This window comes from Phalacrocorax carbo, chromosome Z (genome assembly GCF_963921805.1).
Source record: "Phalacrocorax carbo chromosome Z, bPhaCar2.1, whole genome shotgun sequence".
In the NCBI taxonomy this organism is placed as follows: domain Eukaryota; kingdom Metazoa; phylum Chordata; class Aves; order Suliformes; family Phalacrocoracidae; genus Phalacrocorax; species Phalacrocorax carbo.
This window is the reverse complement of record NC_087548.1, coordinates 13,572,355-13,594,744: the sequence shown is the minus strand read 5'-3', so window position 1 is coordinate 13,594,744 and position 22,390 is coordinate 13,572,355. Positions and strand designations below refer to the sequence as shown.

Below are 22,390 nucleotides of genomic sequence, written 5' to 3'. Positions count from 1 at the left end.
TATTTTATAATTAATTGCATATTTTCTGCTAAATCAAATATACAAACAATAGACAAATAGGGGTCTACTGCCCAGAGTTTATTATCATTGCTGCGATGCCTTGTGCTGCTAAAAAGAAAGACGCCGTATTTGCGTTAGTTAAAGGTAAGCATGGATGGGGTAAGAATTGGGCTTATAGCCTAAGATAACAGTATTTCTAGGGAGTCTGTACGCTGTGCTGAACCAGCATGGTCGTTCAATTTGATTGCATTATTAAGGCATATAGACTTTTTGGAGAGTCTGTAAGTAGCACCAAATAAAGACTCCATGGAATGGAGCCTGCGATCTCTCCTCCTCCTTCATCTTGCTGTGGTGGTGGCTTGAAAACCAATGAGTGACCTAACCAGGTATCTGCTGAGAAGATGAAATGAATTGAGCTAATTGCTTGCTATTACTCAGTAACAGAGGGAAACTATTAAGTGGCTCCTATTACAGTTTTCCATAAGTGGTGTTTAAAATGATAACAAATTCTTCGCCAAGAAATGCTAAAAAAAGTTAAAAGTTGAGCTTGAGAGACCCTAAAACATTTCTTCCCCCAAGGCAGATTGAATCCACAGTCCCTCGTAGCTGGATCACTGAAGGAGTGTCCGTATGGGGACCCATATTTATCATTATGTCACTGTGACCCTTTTTCTGACAGCACTGGGGGATCTACAGAAGTGTGTGTGTGTATTCTATTCTATGTTATTTTATTAGCTTTCAATAATAACCCAGCTTGCGGATTGTAGTTGGGAATTAGCTTGTCCGTTTCCCATTTGATCTGCCTGAGGTGTAGAGGATGCTAGAAATCAAAACAGGCAGAGCTTGCAGAAGTGTGGATTGTTGGCTAGCTTTAAACAAATACTGCAGTCTGCCCAGCACCTTGTTTTACTCGTGGGACATCTTGTACCCAAAGGTTTGTGTAAAGGTCCTGGATCATACTATCAGGCTTGGTCCATCCCCTGTAGAAACTCCCTGTGCTCCAGGAGCCCGGAGGCTTTTGGTTTGCCGTAAGGTCATGCCATGGGCTGAAAACAGAGATGTATTTCTACAGTGGCTTATGTTGGTTTAGACGTTTTTTATATTTAACGTCTCATTTTATGACACAAAAGGTCCACAGTACATTTTGTTGTTGCATATGTTCACTTCAGTGTTTTCATATACTTCCAAGAGAAATACCACAAAATTTTCTTTCTTCTTGTTATTCTGAGTGAATGTGGCACTTAAACTATGTTTAAACTGCTGAGTTTGCTTAGGAATCTTTCAAATCTTCATGGTTCAGAAAGGTTCAAGTTTCTAGACTCTATTTATGCTGAATTTTAATTCATGTAAAGCAATGTGTATAGAAATAATTTTTGACAGAATTAACTTGCTTTCTGTTTTTAAATATGTATTCCTGCAGACTAGTTGTTCCTGTTATAAAATTATATGCAGTTTTCCAGTAATAAGAAATAAGTGCATGGCAGTAATTCAGGACAAAATTAGCAAATATGGTAAACCAGTATTTATTTTTAAACCAGAGAAACATTAATTACCAATTACCTATTTAGGTTTCCTTTTCAAAAGCAAGGAGAAATGAAAATTAAAAAGACAGCTAATATCTTGGGAAGTCTGGTATTCTTCCTGTAGGTTAAGTGTAGAATGTCTTCTCTTGCTGATGTGCGCTTGTACAAAGCAGACTGTCTATTTTAAAGTAATATTTTCTCAATAAGTCAATGTACAGCACTTGACTGAGTTAAAATTGTGCTGTAATGGCTTGATTTGATTTCTTTAAGTCTAGTGTTGTTTTATTTGTTTGCATAATGTGGCACTTGGATGTGGTCTTCCTGAAGTCAGCAGGCTGCTGCCTCCTGGTTTCTGTAGTCTGAATCAGGGGACCTGGACTTAGAAGCTCTCAGCTAGGTCTTCTCTACTGCATTTTTAAAAATAGTAGCATATCTGAAATGAATCATGTATTTGTAGTGATAAGTGGTCAGACTTTTATCTTCATTTCACCTACCCAGTTTAATCACTGTCTTCCATTTGAGTTTAGGTTTCTGAGCAGGAGATGGATGAAGCGATCGCACGTACTACCCACCGAGAGAGCAAGGATGCCAGCTCCTCTCACATCACAGGTAGCAGCATGTTCTCTCCTAATATGAGTCCTTTTCCAGATGCAGGAAGGTTTGAGGACATGCTCTTGCACATGAATATTTCAAGGACCCTCAAAACAGCAGAACAGTTTAGGGGGTGTAACCACTCTGTCCACTGCAGAAATTTTAGCAAAACCATCTAGTTCAGATGGATCAACTCTATAGCTCATTACTTGCTTTGTTTCATTAGGCTGCCAAGATCAGAAAGTAGGCGTCTGCTTTATCCTCTCTTCAGGATGAATGGGAAGGACAATGTCCTGGTATGGAAAGGACAGGAGGAACCAACTTCATCTATGTACACTTATGCATGTGTACATAAACAACAACAAAAAAGAGATAGTCTTCTTGTCCATTGGCAGAAGTCCAGATGTTGCTTTAACTCCATTGTCATCTTTGGGGTCATGTGAAAATGTGTGCTTTGGCATTTGTATGATGTTTTTGAACTCCACACTTAGCACTTCCTACAATCTTCAAGGTGAAAAACTCTTGGCAATGGCAGAGTGACTAGTAAGGTGATTTTTAGACATAAATGTTAGATTTGTAGTTATCCTCTTTATGTCTGTGTCAGCTAAGACCTTTTTTTGAAGTAAACCCTGCCAGTGGCTGCTAATTTGCATTCTGAGGTTGCACCTAGTTAGCAGCATGCTTGAGCAGGTGAGGAAGACCATATCCTGCTCATCTCTTGTTCATAGCTCTGTCCTGGGCCTGGCTGGTGCAACATGTCTCTGTGATAAGGTTGCACGTGATCTGAGGGAGAGCTTGTGAAATGTTAGATAAATCTCACTTTAGGAAAATAATTCAGATAATAAATAAGTGGGTTCAAATGCAGCCACCAGCACAGATGGTGAATGAAGAGCTTGAGGAGCTTGTTTGGATATATGAACCACAACTTTAATTTTTGGCATCTAACTAAGCTGCATTTAACAGGAGCTGTACAAAAAAGTCCGTCTCCTAGTGTGAAGGCCAAACAAGGAGAGACCTCATCTCCCCTCAGCTGGACTATGAAACGCTTCCTGGAGCCAGCAAGCCGGGTAAAAGGATTAGATGCAGTAAAAACAGCATCTGCTTCAAATTCAGCTTTTACTGAAGGTCTTACTTGAACAAGAAGTTCAAAACCAAGCCTCTTTGCTCCTTCCCTGTCACATGGGCTCTGTAAAGAGGGTTTGTTTCTTATGTCACACGTTTAAGCCGTGACAGCAGCAAACTCCTGTTCGTCTGTGTGGCTGTAGCCTTTGGGAGCCATGTGCAGAGCATGGCAGGGAAAGCTGTGGGCTCCCACCTCCTGCCACTTCGAAGGCACCCCTGCTCTGTGGGACACAGAGATGAAGTTAGCAGGAGAGACCTGATCCTGTGGGCAGAAGGCTGAGCATTTGGTCTCTCTATATAGCCATTGCAGTGGAAAAGTCCCTAGTTTTCCTGGGAAAGCCAAAGAAGCCATACAAACTGTGTCCAGAAGTACAAACCCTTCCCTTCTTTCAGTGCAGAAGGTGTATAAAGGGAATTATACAAGTGAATGGTTTCGCCCCTCGTTTCTGCGTTGAACCACACCTGCTAAGTGGTGGGATTTGGAATAATTTTTTATTTATTATACTGGCTAAAAACGTATTGATGTGCAGAGTTTCAGTTATCCAAGTTTGACGGTTGAGCTCTCAACTCACTGACAAGTCCTCTATTTTAAAAGTTGGCTTTAAAATTCCTTTATTGATATGGTAAGGTGAGCTGAGTTTGTGGTGCTTGCATGCAGACAGGGCCTTTAAGCATCGCTAATAGCCAGTCACCAGCCTTATTTCTTTTCAGCAGGGATCTGTCAGCTCTGAGGCAGAGCTTTCCCAGTACTTCTCACACGATGGTATGAGCCAGCTCCCATTTTCTGATGCTGTAACCGGCTCCTGTGACGAAGAGCAGCTCCGTCAGAAGAGCAGAAACAGTTTGTTGGATGATGGCTCTCTTCTTCCTGGCAGCCTGAGTAAGCAATGGAAATGTGTCTGGTCATTTGGTTAATGGGGGGAGAGTCACTGAGCACTGGTTTGCTTTATAGCAGAGCTTACAGAGATTCCTGTGCTGGTAAGAAGTGCCTGGCAGCGTAGTGTAAGCCAACGCTGATCATATGAAATTCTGGAAAAATGGAAGGGGTTTACAACAATGCACATAAATGCCCATTTCCATGGTACTTTGTCCAAATTGCTGCTCTGATTACATGAAAATGACTTTATTTGATTGGTTTGGCTGAAACTAGATTGACAGCACTGCAGGTTTTTTTTTCAAATGACTGATGATCATCTGATTGATTACATTTAAATGAAAGCGTTCATAGCTATCTCAAATACACAATTTCAGTGTCACATACAGCAGTGTAAAAACAATCAAATGTTCAATATTATATCAGATATTTTGCATATGTGTCTTTCTCCCCATAGTACTTGACTGAAGGAATCTTATATTTCCTTACTGACATGCACCTGATTTCAAATTCAAAGGATATTACATTTGTTCTCCCTTTCCTGTGCTTCTCAAGTAATGTCTTTGTCTCCAGCTTATTTCTCTCTGGAAATTCATTATGTAATGCTTAAAAGCATTTTTACATTTTAAAAAACCCACAAAACAGAACAAAGCAAAGAAACCTTCTACAAAATAAGATGCAGTTCTTTCTAAGAAGGATGTGGAAATGATTCTTGGGTTTATTAGTCTTTAATTTGAAACTGACTGTCATGTGCCTGTGTCTTTGTTCAGGAAAGCATTTTTCACTCTCTGTAAGTTGATGCAGGCAGCCCTGAGTGTAGATACAAGCAAAATGTGAAAGAAATTCTGTTGTTTAAAGTGAAATACACTTGTGAATTTATGTCCCTTTCTTCTTTGGGTCATAATTTAGAAATAAACTGAAAATAGAACCAGATGTGCCATGAACTGATTTCAGCAATTACCCATAAATTGTGGAGCTATCTGCCATCCCTCTTGCTGTTTATTGTAGTTGGAGGGTGTGAAAAACCTGCTTTTTCCTTTGTGAGAAGAGATTTAAGCTTCCCCTGCAAACAGAGCTGCATGTACTCTGCTGCAGTCAGATATATGGTATTAAAAATAATCTATAAATGCAATTAAAGCATAACTTTTGTTTTTTTCTAGCTGCTAGAGAAGCAGGAGTGGCAAAAGCAAATGGTCTGGCTTCTCCAACTAGTGGTAGAACGTCCGGCCTTCACAACAAGCACATGGAGTCTGTCCGACCTGGCATCCTCAGCGACAGCCCCAAATCTGCCCGCAGCCCCTTTCATCGACAGAGGAGGGTTGTTTTCTACGATGGTGACATTAGTGATGATGATGAAAGTTCCCACTTGCAAAGAAGCCAGCGGGCAAAGAGCCAGGAGGATGCTGGCATTGTCATTACAACCTCATCCATAGAAATTGATGATGAGAGCCAGGACAGCGAGTCACCTAGATATAGTAGCACGGAGGTGTCTTCCCCTGTCTTCAGCAACTCTCTGGAGTCTGCAGACAGCACACTGGGGCAAATTGACTCTCCTTTCTTCCCCATCATAGCATTCGATTACTCAAGTGTGCCTGAAGTTCGTCTCAGCAGCCTGAGTCTGAAGGAGCTCCGGGAAGCACAACTTGAATCTAAGAGGTCGCCAAAACTTGAGCACAGAGCAGTCACAAGAGTTAAAAGCATGATGAGCACTGAGTGCCGAAGCCTTCAGAGACAGAGGACAGAGGAGCATGGCTCTTACAACAAGCCTGTTGCGAGGACGCTCCCTCACAGCAAGAAGTGTGAAGCACCTGATGGGGCCGGGCAGGGCCAGGGTGAAATAGTCACTCTGGTTCGCAATGAGCACGAGTCATTTGGTCTGGATTTGGAAATCCAGGCCATGCCCTTAAAAGTCGTTGTCACAGGTCTGCGGCCAGGTGGAGCAGCAGAAATGGTAATTTTTTAATTTGGGTTACCTTGTTGTGATTTGTTTTCACTTTGCAGGTATTATGATGATGATGATGATGATGATAATGATAAAGGTGATGCAAGTGATCTGTTGAGAGTAAGTGCAAGGGAGATGTTTGTCTCTGCTGGGCGAAATGACTCATCCCATATTTTCTGAAGCTGCTGTTAAATGAAGTGTTTCTTATTCAGAAGTGCACCCCTGGCTGATTCAAAACTAAGAAAGTCAAGAGGCAGATCTACCGAGGTAGACTGATCCCCACAGTTTTGAGGGCATACGAATCTTTTGGTTCCTTTCTTTTTACCAGAGGCAAATACAAATAAGTAAATCCTGGTGGTAAAAATGTTCATTATTTTATATGCACATATTCCTATGTTATACAAGTTATACAAGTCTGGGAGGCCTGCAGTGCTAGCGAGGTTTGTCAAGAGCCATGGAAGTACCAGTAATGTACTGCTCTTCTGCATCTTGTACATGCACATACTAGTGTAGATACTTCCTTCATGCTGGATGTGGAATTGCTGACCTAGAAGCAAAAGTACAGAAAGTGCAACACTCCAGGCTTGGGGAGGGGTGGCTGGAGAGCTGCCTGGAGGAAAAGGCCCTGGGGGTGTTGGTTGACGCTGGCTGAACATGTGCCAGCAGTGTGCCCAGGTGGCCAAGAAGGCCAATGGCATCCTGGCTTGTATCAGCAATAGTGTGGCCAGCAGGAGCAGGGAGGTGATCGTGCCCCTGTACTCGGCACTGGTGAGGCCGCACCTTGAATGCTGTGTGCAGTTCTGGGCCCCTCACTACAAGAAGGTCACTGAGGTGCTGGAGCGTGTCCAGAGAAGGGCAACGAAGTTGGTGAAGGGTCTGGAGAGCAGGTCTTCTGAGGAGCAGCTGAGGGAGCTGGGGTTGTTTAGTTTGGAGAAGAGGAGGCTGAGGGGAGACCTTATCGCTCCCTACAGCTGCCTGAAAGGAGGTCGTAGCGAGGTAGGGGTTGGTCTCTTCTCCCTAGTAACAAGTGATAGGACGAGAGGAAACGGCCTCAAGCTGCACCAGGGGAAGTTTAGGTTGGACATTAGAAAAAACTTCTTCCTCGAAAGGGTTGTCAGGCATTGGAACCGGCTGCCCAGGGAGGTGGTGGAGTCTCCCTCCCTGGAAGTGTTTAAAAGAAGGGTAAATGTGGTGCTTGAGGGTATGGTTTAGTGGTGGACTTGGCAGTGATAGGTTAGTGGTTGGACTTGATGATCTTAAGGGTCTTTTCCAACCTTAACGATTCTATGATTCTATAATTCTATGAAGGACTCTGGTGTACAAAGCTGGATGTAGCATTTTTAATCTAGTTAGTGGCTGCTAGGTTAAGAGGGGGTATGTCATAGCAGTTTGAATTGGACTGTGAGAGCTGGGGATTTGGGTTCTGTTCCTGCCTTTTTCTCTGACTTATTGTGCAGTGCTTAGAAACATACTTAGTGTTTACCTTAAGACCTTAGTCCCTGTCCAATATGGTTATTTAGGAGAGTTCTATTGCTCGAATGGGAAGTTGTGACCAGGAATATAATTCATACATAAAATGCAAAAATGATAGACAGTGTTCCAGTCCTGAAGATGGTAGGACTGAACCGTCCCAATTCATCCTAATGAAGAGGGCTGTGTCCTCCGTCCTAATACTGATCTCTCAGAGAACCAGCAGCTCTTTTGACCTTCCTGTTTTAGATTGATCATTAATTCCTCTCCTGGCAAAAGCACAGTAGGCTCATTATTTACATATTGGCAAACTGACCGCAGTTGTACCTGTGATCTGTGGTGATGTGAAATAGGGAATGTTGCTCATAAGCCATTAATTGCTTTCCTGCAATCTTTGACCCTGTGACAGGGCTTCTAAGGTGTATTTATAATTTCCATGGATCTGTCGTTGCATCAGGGATCAAGGGGCAAGATGGCTGTAGGAGATGAGATTACCACCATCAACAGTATCCCAGTCAGTAAGATGACGTACGAGGAAATCTGCTTGCTTATGCAGTGTCTTCCCACATCTGTAACCTTGGAGGTCCAGAAAGCAGCATCAGGTGAGAGAGTAGTTTTGGTTTCATACCATTTATTCCAAGTACCAGTGAAGAAAATTCCTTTACATCAGCTGTGTCTGATCTTCTACTGCCTCAGCCTCCCACACTGATTCAGAGGCAAAACAGGTTACATTGTGTCTGCGTTGGTGAGCCAGGCAAAGCACTTCATCACCAAACCAGGCTTCATCATCCTTCCTAGCACCACAGTGAGGGGTGCAAACCTCCTCTGGTGTGAAGTGCTCGAAGCTCCCACTTACAGTATATGTCCCTCCTGCCAGCATTTGCAGCGGTCTGAGTCACTTCCTGCAGACCTGGAGCTAACTCAGCAGCAACCCTGTCCTGACAGCCTGTTTTACTGCTGTGCCTGTTCAGTAAATATATTAACCCTTTATAATCACAAATTTCTCTCTTAAAAGCTGAAGTTTAAATAGTGTTTGTGTGAACGGGCAATAACAAAATAAAAGCCATTTTTCTTTCTTTCTCTTTCATGTGTCAGAATTATCTAACATACAGAAAGATGAATCAGAAGACCCAAGAAAACTAGAATCTTATCAAAATATTTATTTGCATGTTTCTTATAAAAATTTTTCTAGTTTGACTTGAAACATTTGATACCTCCTTAGTTTCTGCTCAGGGCTGATTTATGCTGCTACAGCAATATATGCATCCCCACAGACTATACAAATTATGTGGTGTGGAAATGAGTGTTTGAAAAAGAAAAGCATACTTTTCAAATTCAGGAAGAACATAATATTTTGCTTCGTTTTAGCTTATGATCTTTGTGTACCTATTAATACCTGGGAGCCTAAAGTGCTTCCAGATGCTTCAGTTCCAGTTGTTTAAGGAATTCCTGGCTTGGCAGAGAGTCCTGTTCTTGTTTCCTTAGATTGCTGTGGCTTTTTCAAACCGATAGCACTGGGGTAGAGACACACTGGCACTCCTTTGTCAGGCAACTCTTCTGCTTTCCCCTTCCCCTCACCCTGCCCCACTGGCAGAGAAGAGGGTCTCTTCAGTGTGTGATGCAGCATGCTGAAGCAGGGAAGTACTTAAAATCCTAACCTTGCTGCTTCAAATTGCTCTTCTGAGATGTCTTCCCCTGGGTTGACTCCAGGAGGAACCTGCGCTTCTTAACATGGGCACCTAAGTTACATGGTATGGGTAATCCTGCAGGTTTGTGCAAGGGTTAGAGAGATGTACTGGCATGTTTGAATGTGCAGGAAAGAATGCTGCCTGTGAATACACCCCTCTTTCTCCAGAACTTTCTGGGCCTCATCCGGTAGTAACTGGCCACTGTAAAGCAGCTTGAACGGGGATGCGTGTCCCAGAAGCAGTGCAGAAAGGTGCAAGCACATGCTTAGGGTGAAGAGATGAAAACGGGTGTTGGAGTGCAGCAGTGACAGGGAGCTCAGTGTGATGCCCTAGAGTGGGTTAAACACATACTGGAAACAAGGAAAGGTCTGTGCCAGAAATCCCGTAAAGCCCATATGCCTAATGCATGTATAACATCACCCATGCGTGTCACATTAAACACCTGCAGAATTGCGAGAGGATCAGAGTCAAGGTAGTTATGCACAGCTCATAACTGTGTTATCTGTTCACCTTTGCTATGCCAGGGCTTTGTGTACTCTGCAATCTATTGGAGACATCTTCGGTCAAACTAGTGATGAGGAGCAGTACCGCTCAGCCTGACTTGCGGCACACTGATACTTTGGTAGTTGGCTGCTTGGCTGCTGGAATTTCCAAGATAGAATCAAACAGCACATGTCTGCTCACCTTAGATGGGTGTTTGCTCCCTCCTGTGTGCTCCTCAAATACACAGCATTGTGATTAGAGTTGTTGTAAACATCATTACAGAAGAGGAGTGCAGAGCAAAAGGAAAACATGTAGTCTGACTATGTGGGTGTCTATTTTTGTAATAAAACCTAGTCGTTTGTGTATCACTTCCCATATCTGACCGGATTTTGTTTCTTTTTTTAATTTATTTTTATCACGTTACAGCTGTCAGCAGATTTACAAACTTCATCCTGTCTCCAGGGGGAGACAGTCAAAATCAGGCTGATGTCAACAGCATCCTCGCCGCCGAGGAAGAACTGAGTGCTGGGACGCAAGAAGGAGCAGGTTTGCAAAATGCTGGTGGCAGCTGTGCAGTGGAGAGAACAACAGTGCCACCTGACGCCACGAGCAAGGACGTGCAAAGAGGTACCCTGAAAGGCAGCCGTGCTGAGGACTGCGCTGCCGTCCCCATCACTGACATCGACGACTTGCTCAGCCAAACGGGTGCTCCTGAGAACAGGGCTTTGCGCACCCCGTCACGAGCAGAAAGCCCCCTCCGAGATGAGTACACCACGATGTGCTGCTGTGGGACTGACGAAGGCTGTCCCGGATCTGAGCCACAACCACCCAAGGAAGAGCTGCTGGAAAAAACTATGAATTGTGGAGCTAATGCACAAGGGGTTTTGGGGCTGTCTGTGTTGGACTCCATTAATGCAGGCAAACTTTTTACTGTGAACACAAACTCTTTAAATAACTATTCTAGGAATTTTAGCAGTTTAAATGAGGATGAGTCGCCTACAGCAAACTCTCTGGAAGGTAAGAGAAACGACCCATTTCCAAAGTCTATGTATGGGGCTGCAGAAGACTCTCACTCAGACGCAGAGTCTGTCACAGAAACCTTTGACAGTGCTAATGAGGCGTTGCTTGGGCCCTGCGCTGTTTCTAATACCCCTGCAGTCTGTGCTGGAATGGAGTCAGATGAGGAGCAAATTGAGATTTGTTGCATGAATGATGAGCTGCAGAAGCCTGCACAGGAGCAGCATCTTGCAGCTGCAGCAAGCTCATCCTCTCAGTCCCCACTGCACCCTTGTGGCAGCAAAGTATTGCAAACTGAGGGCTGTGCAATGTGTGGGTCACTGGAGAAAAGCATCAATAAACTAGGCTTGGAAGATCACAGTGGTCCCACTTCATGTCCCTCACAGTGTTCAGATGTGTCCTCTGCATCCTTGTGTTCTCCTTCCTCAGTTTTCCTGCCAGAAAAAGACATCCTAAAGAATTCAGTCAGTATCCCTGAAGTTTACTCTTTCTGTAACAATGGTGCCTTAAGTACAGAAGAACAGATGGGTTTGGGGAACAGTAACGGACATATGAAATGCTGTGAATCCATTGAAGAGGAAGGGTCTCTGCACTGCAAAAAGATAAGCTTTTGCTCTGCTAGAAATGTCAACAGCTTGGAGAGCAACTTGCTTGAGAAAGAAGGATGTCATGATGAGCAGAGATCCAGTTCTGAAAGTGAAACAGTGGCTGAGGACTGTAATCATGCTGTTAGTTATTGCTCAGCGAAGAAAGAAACCAACAGTTTGTCCAACTTGTCTAAACCAGACAGCAATCACGTGAATGCATCATCATCAAGAGCAATATCACTCAGGTCTACCTTTCCCACTAGATCTAAAGATCCAAAGGCTAATACAACTCATGACTTGCTAGGGAAAAATGAGAAAATTAACTTTATGACTTCAGGAAGGACTTCAAATGGAAAAGTCCAAAGCTCAGGCTCAAATCACTGCAAAGGAGGTGCAGTACCACACAGCCCATCCTCACAGAAAAAATCCTGTCAGGAGTCCAAGGGAATGGCACAAAAAAGTATAATGGACACGCTTTTAAATAACCAGAAGGCCAAAGCAGGACCAAAGCTAAAAGGGTTCAGCATCAAAAGCAAAGCAAAGACAAATGCAGATTCTTCCAGCATTAATCCTACCAAAGTCAGTGGGGCTGATCAGAAGAGGATTTCTGTTTCTCCACAGCTGTCCCCTAAACTGCTGGGGAAGAAAACACCATTGTCCCGTAATTCACCTACAAGCCCAGATCCTGGAAAGAGCATTTCATCACACTCAAGGACTCTGAAGTCAGAGCTAGAAAATAAACCATCGCTGGTCATTTCTGAAGATTCACTTCTGCCTCTTATGAATGGCACCAGCAGCCCAGCAGCGAGCAGTGAAACAAAGCGTGGCTGTGGGGAGCTAACAGACCTGCAGCAGACATGGGGAAAGCCAAAAGAAAATCAAGTCTCTATGCAGCCTGCAGTGTGTCAGGGTAAGGGTGTTAAGGTGGATGATTTCAGAGCCAGAGACAGTCAGTCCAAAGTCACTTCATCTCCTCAGGGGATACCAAAAGCTGAATATGTGAAAGGGAGGAGTGAGAACCCCGGAACAGGCCTGAATGCAATCAAGAGCATCTGCAGTGCAAATGACCTTAGGCAATTAGATCTGCAAAACGTAGGACCATCTGCTGGAGGCTCTTCTTCCATGAGGTCCCCCTCAGTTCAGCAGGAGCAGCTGGAAGGGCAGGAAATTCAGCGCACTTTCATTGAGGTGAAGCTCTCATCATCCTCTTCCTCCTCCTCCTCCTCCGCCTCTTCCTCACCGGCATCATTTTTGCCACTGCCATTGCTGGAGAAGACAGAAGAGGCAAACACAGAAGTGTCTCGGCTGACTGAAGAGATGGGGACCATACAGTACTTCTCAAAAGCGGATCCTGCTGGAGACAGAAGTCTCTATTGCTTGTCGAAACCTGTGACAAGGACTTACTCGATGCCAGCCCAGTTATCAGGTCACTTGAGGGAGGGCTGCCATGTTGCAGAGGTTCATCCCATGCAAGGTCCCCAGGGCCACGCCGCAGAGGAGAAATACCACCAGGTGGCAACAGGGACATTAAAGATGGTCCATCTCAATCTGCCAAATGGCCAGAGTGGGAAGGAGCAGGCATATGACTCCAAAAGCACCCAGAGGGTCCATGATATGTCCCCCTCAGCCAGCTCCGTTAGCTGCCCCACCACCAATAAGCTGAGGAGCTTCAGGAGGAATTACTACTACTACGAACTGAACTGGCCGCATGAACCTACCTCATCCTTCTCGGTCAAACAGAGGATCAAATCCTTTGAAAACCTGGCAAATTTTGACCGGCCTATCGTGAAGGCCATTGATATACGCTCAGCCACGAGGTCCCCCCTTGCCAGGAGGTCTTGTGGTGGGATGGTTGCCTCAGCCAGCCCCACCGAGACGCCACGGGTCTTGCGGCGCAGCTTGAGCTCCTATGGCGGCAGCCCGAGCCCAGCCAGCACTGTGGCCAAGTCTCCCACCAGCGCAGAGCCTACACGTGCAGCGGAGGGCAGCAAGGGGGAAGGAAAGCCCCAGAGGAGCGAGGACGGCGGCGCTGGGGCAGATGCGGCAGCTTTTCCCCCCTCGGCATCACAGGCGCGCCGCAGCCGGGGTCTGGGGCGGCCACCGCTGTCCCGCTCCAGGCTGCGGGAGCTGAGGGCACTCAGCATGCCCGACCTGGACAAGCTGTGTGGAGAGGGCTTCTCGGGGCCGCCACAGCCTGCCAGCTTCAAGACGGAGCTGGAAATCACTCCCCGCAGAGCCCTGGGCATGCCTGCCCAGAGCGATGCAGCCCCGCCAGCCCACTGCGGCCCTGCTGAGGTGGGTGCAATGGGGATGAGTGCCAGCAGCCCTCGGGACAGCGGCTCAGGGACACCAGGGTCTGCCTCGGATGATGACGTGCCCCATGGCAGCTCTCCCGATGGGGAGCACTCAGAAAACAGCTGGTCCATCAGGTTGGTGTCAGCTTTGCTACCACTGTTTCATTTTCATCCCCACAAGCCTTTCCCGAGGCAAAACTTCCCCATTGTCCCAGGTCCTTCCCAAAGAACATTTCAGCTTTGGCCCTCACAATTCGGGGTGCTGTTCCTCATGCTTTTGATCGCTCGGAGCCACCATGCCACTGTCTGGTGGCGGCTGTGCTTCAGTAAAGAGTGAAACACTTTATCTTGGCAGGGCCAGGCCCCTTTTCTGTGTCCCCTGAGACTGGTTTTGGTCAGTTTTTGGACACCTTATGGCATGGCAGCCGCTATGGAGGGGAAGCTGTGCAGTGCTGGCTGCCAGCACAGCCAGCAGTGACAAACGAGCTTGTTGTCCTGCCAGAAGCAGTCTTCAGATGTAGCTGTCTCATTGTTTTTGTTAATGTCTGTTGCTAAAACCATTGGGGAAAGAGGAGGGGAACAGAACAGGGACTGATTTTCAGAGTTATTCTTAAATTGTCTTCTCAGCCCCTTCCCATTCTCCCAGCATTAACCATTTCTCACCTGTTTGCAAGATTTCTGTTTGTTAATGAGCTGGCCCTTCATCATTTACCCTAATGCAACCTGCACTGTACACCTGACATGTCTCTCTACATGGTCTAGAAATATAAAGCTGTCTTTTATTTATTTTGTTCATTTTAGCTTGGATCAGCTGCTTGTCTCAAGTCTGGACCAGCAAAAACTGCAATCTGTTTTGTCAGCAGTACTACCAAAATGTGACATTGCTGCTATGCTCCAAGATGTCAAAGCACAAGTAAAGGTAAAAAGCGGACGATAAAACTAGATTATTGGTGGTATTTTTAAGAGTTTTTTTAATGGCAGTTAAAATCTCTTTCAGAGAGTTTCAGAGCCCCTCCAGTAGTCCTGTGGTAGGTTAGAGTTGATGGTAATTTTACTAATGCTGGTTTTTGAATGCCTGCTGTAAACCCATAATAAATTTCACTGACTTTTTTATAAGAAAGGGTATTGTTTGTCCATTGAAAAAGCAGTTTTGAACCACAATAAATAGACCTATTTTAAGTGGAGAAGTACACCTCCATTTGAGTCATTATTACAGCTGAGAAACTCCTGGGTTTGCCAATAATTGCACATCAGAATTTAACTTTCCACTAACCATCTGGGTCAGACTAATTTTCCCCACTGTGCAAGGGAAGCTCTGCTCTTCTCTGTGGCTGGAAACACCCAACTTTTGCTAGAAGCTGCGATCACAGAAATATAATTTATTTTGTTTAATGCTGAACTGGTGGCTAGCAATGCCAGAAAGCAGCTGCTGCAGGGTTTGTAAGAGACTCCTGTGACCTTTTTGCTCTCTTCCATGAAAACTGGTTATTGCATTAAGGTAACCTGCTTCATTATCTAAGTGTTTAAAAAAGCCTCCAAAGTGAAACGCCTGCCAGAACATTACTTCCCTGTTTGCAGTGCTTGTGTTTGTGTTTTTGGGATACATCCACATCCTTTTAAAATCAGAGCAGAAGTTGATAAAATAATGACAGCACTGGAGGGGAAATTGCCATCTGGTCTGCATAACTGCTGGCTGAGCTGCATTTAGAGTGTTCCTGAGTCTTACTCACAAAGGTTGCTATTTCAAATGCAGAACAGGCTGGGGGGAACAGGACCTCCCCAAAATATCCAGCTTTACTTCCTTCCAGGGACAGCATAGCTAACACTTGAAAGTCCCAAGAGCTTGGTGAGCCAAGAGGGTTTGGTAGGTTTACTGATAAAATTAGAATTGGATTATACTTCTGGCCAAAGGTAATTAAGTGTTCTTTAAAGTATTTTGCATGAGGTCTTGGAGAGATTATTTATTTATGCCACTTTTCAAAGCCTGAGGACTCCAATATTTATAAAGCTGAATGCTTTTTGGAATGCACTCCTTGTCTGCATAGTTTCTTATTCATATTTGAGCCCAGTATGGCACGTATGCTGGAAAATTTTATGCTAATCAAATGCTTGATTTTAAATGGACAATAGGAGAGTTCTTCATAGTTATGCAATTGCTGAAAAATGAGATGGACTGCGTGATTCGGACTGAGAGCTTCCCTGGGAAGGGTTTTTCATCATCTTTTGCTCTGAACAGTGCTGAATTTATTGTTAGCATGTAATAAGTGCTACCAGAATTAAAAAAATATATGGGCATTTTATTGTTTAAATCTCTATGACCGATGATCTTTGGCTAACAGGCTAAACAGAGGTGATCACTGATGGCCTTGAGTGTCCACTGTGTGCCAAGTAAAGCAATAAGCATCCATAGCCAGGTCTCTGTGCCCCATCGTATACATGCTGGCTGAGGACAGCATTGAGAGCTGGGGAGGGAAGAAATGCATGACCTTGGCAAGGGGAAGCCAGGGTTCAGACCGTGCTGCTGGCTGGCCTAGGACGTGTGGTCGTCGCACAACCCTCTAACATCTGAGTCTCAGATATTTTTATTTGCTTTTCTTCCCCAGTGTAAGCCAATTAAGTTGTGGTAGCAAAGGTCTGAAAGAACCTGATCTCTTAAACAAAAAAGGTTGCTGTAGTACTTCCTGGTCAAAGATATGTGTTTAGCCCGGAGAAGAGAAGACTGAGGAGGTGATCTTACCAATGGTTATAAATGTCTGAAGGGTGGGTGTCAAGAGGATGGGGCCAGACTCTTTTCAGTGGTGCCCAACGACAGGCCAAGGGGCAACGGGCACAAGTTGGAACACAGGAAGTTCCATCTGAATATAAGGAAAAACTTCTTCCCTGTGCGGGTGCCAGAGCAGTGGCACAGGCTGCCCAGGGAGGTTGTGGAGTCCCTTCCCTGGAGACATTCAAACCCCGCCTGGACGTGTTCCTGTGCCCCCTGCTCTGGGTGTGCCTGCTCAAGCAGGGGGGTTGGATGAGATGATCTCCAGAGGTCCCCTCCAACCCCTGCCAGTCTGTGATTCTGTGATGTGTATGTTTCCATTCCCCTCACTGCAGTTTGAAAGGGGCTAGCCTAGATACTCAACTGATTTTATTATTCCTAGCCTAATATAAGGCTGTTATCCCTTGAGTACAGGTGAGAAGGCTGTTAACATATACAGAAGACTGTGGACTAAGGTTGTTCAGCCCTGACTCCTCTCCTTGAGCACTGATGGGTCAGTGGTGTGCAGCAGGGTGGCATCAGTTTCTGACATTGGCTCCATGCACTGCAGGGATGCCTCTAATGCAGAAAAACTTCCAGGGCCACTATGTGGCAGAAAAGCATACAATGAGACCAAGAATTTGCCTGTTGTTTCACCACAAAATGATAATAATCTGTGGTTCCCTGTGCTTTTTGAAACAAAATTAAAAGGCAAGCACTGAGGTAAAATGCTGAGTTTAGTGAGCTAATATGTAATGCTAAATAGATTAAGAGGTTGGTTTCTAATGATATGCCATTAATTTTAGTGTTGGCAGTTTCTGGAAATGGCTGATGTTGGACGGAACCCCGGGAAAAAGCTGAGACCTGCTTTCTACTCCCCACTTCTGATACTTTGCCCCACAGATGGTTACTGTCCCCTTGCTCCACCAAATGCCTGCTTATAGTCCACCTTACACCACAAAATGTGGTCTCTGTAATAGTGTCTGGTTTTGTCCTAATAATGCTTCAGAAGACAGCACCAGACTTGCTGGACAGGATGACTTCTCTCTCATGGCAAAATCTGTATTTTGGCAACAGGCCATCACTTCAAAGAAATCAGCTTTACACCTTTGTTCTGGTTGGAGCCAAGTTCAGCCCTGGTGCAGACCTCCACCACTCCCTTTCCTGTGCTAGACGCTTCCACTTCCACACCAGCACAGCTTAGTCCCGTTTGGATCACTAACAGGCTCCTTACTTTCATCTCCCAAGTGAAACAGTTTTTCGTGCTGTCCCACCTAACCTTCCCAAGCTTCAGTTTGTAGCCACTGCCCCTTGCAAGACTGTTCAGCACTGCTGAGAAGAGGTTGATGTAACTGCCCTGCATTGTATCTTTGTTAGTGGCTTTCAAGAGGAAGGAGAACAGGGATAACAAAAGTGTTAATAATTCCCTGGAAAGTACAGTGCTTGGTCCCGAAAGGTGTGTGGGAAGTATTGAGTTTTGACTGCAAAATGTCGAGCAGTGCAAAGTTGATTACAGCCTGTGAAAATTAGGCTGCCCAGGGTTTAATACATCTCCGTTATCCTAATTTTGACTTCGCTTTCTAACCTTGAACAAACTGAAGAAACCTTTGCTGTCCCCTAAGTTCTCCTGTATGGCTGCTGCTCACCTGAAGCATGAACAGAAATGCATTTAATGTCTCAGTTTCAGTTCTTTGAGTTGCTTTTTTCACCTGCCATAATCTGAAGGTACTGGGAATTTGTCATTTGTGCAGGAACTTGGTTTTGATCTTTGGTTTTATTTTCCTTCTCCTTTCCCTTCCCCTCCACCTCCATTTTTCTGCTAGAGCAAAGAAGACACATACTTCGTAGTCTTGCACAAAGAAGAAGGAGCTGGCCTGGGATTTAGTGTTGCTGGAGGAATAGATCTGGAACAGAAATCAGTCACAGTAAGTGATGGCTGCAAGTAATTTTTTTGTGAAGCTCACATTAAAGCAGGCTGGTGATTAGATCAAGTACTTGTTTATCAAGACTCACTGCAAGTCATTCACGGTCATAAAACAGTGGCTCTCAGAGGCGGCTGCGTACCATCTGCTACTGAAATCACAGAGTGTCTGGGAAGTGTGATTTTTATTATTGGAGATGGATACCAATTATGTTTTCAGTCTTTAGAAGTCTGTTGCTGGATGGGATTGGCTAGATCTAAACTCTATGCATGTAAGTAAAATTCTGCATGCGGTTGCAGTGCGTGTAACCTTTTAGGGGAGATTTTCATTCCCAGCCCTTGAAAGTAAACTCAGTACAGCAAAGTTTTTGAAGGATTTTGCAAATCCTGAGAATGACTGTTTGAGACCTCAGCAAATGTTCTGGATTTCATGTCACAAGTTTGTTTTAGTGTTATTAACACCTGTGGGTGGTCAGTAAATGAGGATTGTTGTTTTGTTTGTTGGGTTGTTGGGGTTTTTTTTCAAATCTTATGCAACATTCTGAACCAAAGATACTGTGTGCCATTAAGTGATGTTGGTGCGTAAAAAGCGTTACGAAGCAACTTATATACTGTTCAGAAACAGATCAGTGAGACAGAAAAATCCAAGACAACTGGTGTCCCTTGTGACAGTTTCTTTACACAATGTAGGCATTTAAGTTCTGCGCTGAAAGAGAGAGATCCATTAAGTGCTGAGATTAGAAGGGTATGTCCTCATCTTTGGGGTCTGCGTCAACCTTTGCAGGAATCTTCTGGTTTTTGCTCTTAGAGAAAACCAATGTAAGTATATGTATTTTACACTAAGCAATCATGGAGTTAGAACATGGCCACGGTCTAGGGAATGGACTCTTCTCTCTCTGCAAAGGTGGTGTTCCCTGGCTCTGGCCCAAACACTTGCACTGTCAGCTGTGAGCAAGGGGGAGGCTCAGCAGTGTCCCATCCCAGAGAGCTCCTCACCTAGAGACTGGGACACTACCTAAAAATATGATCTTGAGCTCTCTCAGGCTGAGTCTTTCTCCTGAATGCCATTAGCCATGAGACCAAAAGAGCATCAGCTCCTGCTCTTTCCAGATCCCCTTTGTTCAGTGTGTGTAAAGCATGTTTTTTTCTGGTGGAGAACATTTTAATGTCCTTGACCTACAAGGATTCTGGGTCTCAGGGGGATTTAGGGTTGGCATTGGGTGCTGAGCTGCTTAGATGGGCTGTTCTGCCCACACTTGGGTGCAGAACTAGAAATGCCTAGTGAGCTTCAAGGCACTGAGGAGTTGAGCATGTGAGGGACGGCAGCAGATGTTTTGGACATGACCCCTGTGTTCCACTTACCTCTTGCATTTGGGTGTCTACATCTGTTATTGAGGATGTTATTCCAGCTTTGAATGCCTGCTTAGACTGGCTGGAAATTTATCTCCTTGGATCTGTAGGGCTGTGGCAGGTGCCCATCTCAGCATGGCCCCGCAATGAGAGGGAACAGGAGCCAAAGCGCTTCTGATTCCTCAGTGTTGGTCTGGGTATTAGGATAAATTCCTAGTGAAAATGCCATGCAGAATTGTGTCTGCAGATTTGCTGCCTTGACCCTTTGCCCCGCAAACCTAGAACTGTCTGTGGAAAACCATATTCTGGCTGCTAAAATGACAATGCCTGATAGGCAAGTCTTTAAATACTGGGTCTTGAGACTTTTAGTCAGTTCCTTTATGTAAATGGCACACATCTAAGTCTCAGATGCACTTGCTGGACTTTACTCAAAATTTAATCCACTCTGAATATTTTTTTTTCTCTAAAAAAATGCACTTCAAGCCACTAAATCAACCTTTCACATATATTAGCATGGTATTTGATCAGCCAAACTGAGATGGACAATTAAATACTTGTACAGCTGCAGGCAGTTAGAGCCTTTCTTTGCACAGATGCTGGGCACCACTCAGAAAAGCACATTTGAAAACAGCACAGGATGCAAGCATGTCCCAGCCAGTAGGAATTTGGGGAGTGGGTATCGCGAACCGCAATGTTGTCCTTGGTGTTTGCTGTATCACGGATGTGGATTTAACCTGTGTGTCACTTGGAAGTATGTTAATTTAAAACCTTTGAGGAGTTCAGTGAAAGCATAAGTAATTTGTGATATTACATTCTCTAGCTGGTTTCGGTTGTCTTTGGCTTAGAAATGACCACACAGTAATAGCAACTTTTCCTCTGCTTTCCCCCCAGTCCCTAACTGGAGTTCTTGTCCAGTCACTGAGTCCTTAGTGTTTGAGGGTGCTCATTGGAGCAAATGTCATGTGCTTGATATCCAAGCAGTGGGTACTGATTGCAGACTTTGGTAGGGACTCTGCGTTCACCTTGGCCTGTACAGCACTATGTGTGGTCATGAGGTTAAAGCATCCTAAAGTTAAAATCTTTCTTGTAGGTCCACAGAGTGTTTTCAAAGGGAGTGGCATCTCAAGAAGGGACTATACATCGAGGAGATCTTGTTCTGTCAATCAATGGCAAGTCTCTTGCGAGCTCAGTCCATGGGGATGTCCTGAACGCTCTTCATCAGGCAAGACTATACAAATACACAGTCGTTGTCATCCAGAAGGAAAAAAACAAAGCAAACAATTCCTCCAGACTTGAGATATCAGCTACTGGCAGAAAATGTGTGGGGTCTGGAAAGGATGTTTCCATGGAAATAGGAACAGGTATGATCTTTGTCCAAGAACAGTTGGAAGGATTCCCTTGCAGAGCAGACTGAAGGGAAAATGTCCATGTGTTTTAGATTAAAAGCATCTGTGCCTTATGTGATTGAAGTAAGCAAATGAAATTACCTTTCAATATCATTTGTTCTCTTTGGAGTCTAAACACAGTTTGGGTTTGTGTTTTGGTTTGGTTTTGTGTGTTGGTTTTTTTTTTTTTTAATAACTAGGCAGAAACTTAGAAGGACATTTAGGGCTTAATCCAATTTCTACTAAAGTTAGTGATTCCACATATTCTTCCAATCCAGGATAAAATCCTTTTAAGTAATAACAGTAGTCAGTGCATGAAAGAAAACAACCAAAAAAGAAACAAAAAAACCCCAACCTCAAAGAAAGCCCCAAGCCGTGCAGTTTGTTATGCATAGGGACTGAACTCAGTCTTTGTAATAGCAGGTTTCATACGGTTTCTACTAAAAAAAGCAGAAAAAATTATTTTGATATTACAGTAAATGGAACTAAGCCAAATCCAAGTCAGCCATCCCATAGGAAGCGAGGAATTGAATGGTTTAAGTGGTAATGTATCAGTGGAATGGTAAGTTCCTGTTTGGGAACAAGACAGCATTTCAGCGTGGAGGCTGCACTTGGGGTGTTACAAACAGATCTCTCAAATTTTTTTTTTTTGTAGAATTAAGACACAAAACCCTTTAGCACCTGTGTGTATGCTGCTGCTTAAGGAGCAGGGGAGACCTGCCTTAGTCCTGCGTTCCTGCGAGAGAGTGGGAAGTGGTTACAGTTTATTGCGTAGAGTTTTGATTATGTGGCTTCCAATACCAGGCACTTAGCTCAGACCACCCCAAAACCAGGACATGGAGCTGCCACTCATACGTTTTTAACCTATTGGCTGTAATCATTACTGGGGTTTAGTTGTTTGGGTTGTTTTTTTTCTGTAGCAGTTTTTATTGTTTTATGCTTTCACTGTGTTTTATAATACATCTTTGTAATACAGCTTAAAAGAAATAGGAAGCACTCTGTAAATGAATGCATGAGCCTTTCTGGAATTGCTCCCATGGATATTATATATGTAATTACTTCAGAATCCCTTTCTACCCTGGAAACCCATGCATCCTGCAGCTTGACAAATGCAGAATATCTGCCGCGTGCAGGCACTAGGGGGCAACATTATCTCATGAGCCACATAGTATTGGGTTATTAAGAATATAATTCCATCCTGCAAGGCAAAGCACATCTTCAAATGTTTTAGATAACATTTAAAATTGTTTGAGACAACGGTAGCAGTAATTTCTGATAATGGGGACTGCATGATTTTTACATTCACACAGGGGAAAGAGGATCCTGTTTTCTAAAATTGTAGATTTATTTCCTCCTAAGCAAAATCATATTTTATGTCAGCTACAGCAATATTGTGTTCC

General features: G+C 44.3%; 1 protein-coding gene across 2 annotated transcripts in view; it reads left to right on the top strand.

Annotated features, from left to right (window-relative positions):
* Nucleotides 1-22,390, top strand: part of PDZD2 (PDZ domain containing 2) — a 210,156-nt gene that overhangs the window by 181,439 nt on the left and 6,327 nt on the right. For both annotated transcript variants that reach the window (XM_064437724.1, XM_064437725.1), the window contains 9 exons: nt 2,051-2,132; nt 3,078-3,181; nt 3,948-4,116; nt 5,271-6,061; nt 7,980-8,124; nt 10,120-13,726; nt 14,393-14,510; nt 18,158-18,259; nt 20,696-20,966. In XM_064437724.1, coding sequence (XP_064293794.1) covers nt 2,051-2,132; nt 3,078-3,181; nt 3,948-4,116; nt 5,271-6,061; nt 7,980-8,124; nt 10,120-13,726; nt 14,393-14,510; nt 18,158-18,259; nt 20,696-20,966 — 5,389 coding nt within the window. The remainder of the gene's footprint in view (nt 1-2,050; nt 2,133-3,077; nt 3,182-3,947; nt 4,117-5,270; nt 6,062-7,979; nt 8,125-10,119; nt 13,727-14,392; nt 14,511-18,157; nt 18,260-20,695; nt 20,967-22,390) is intronic.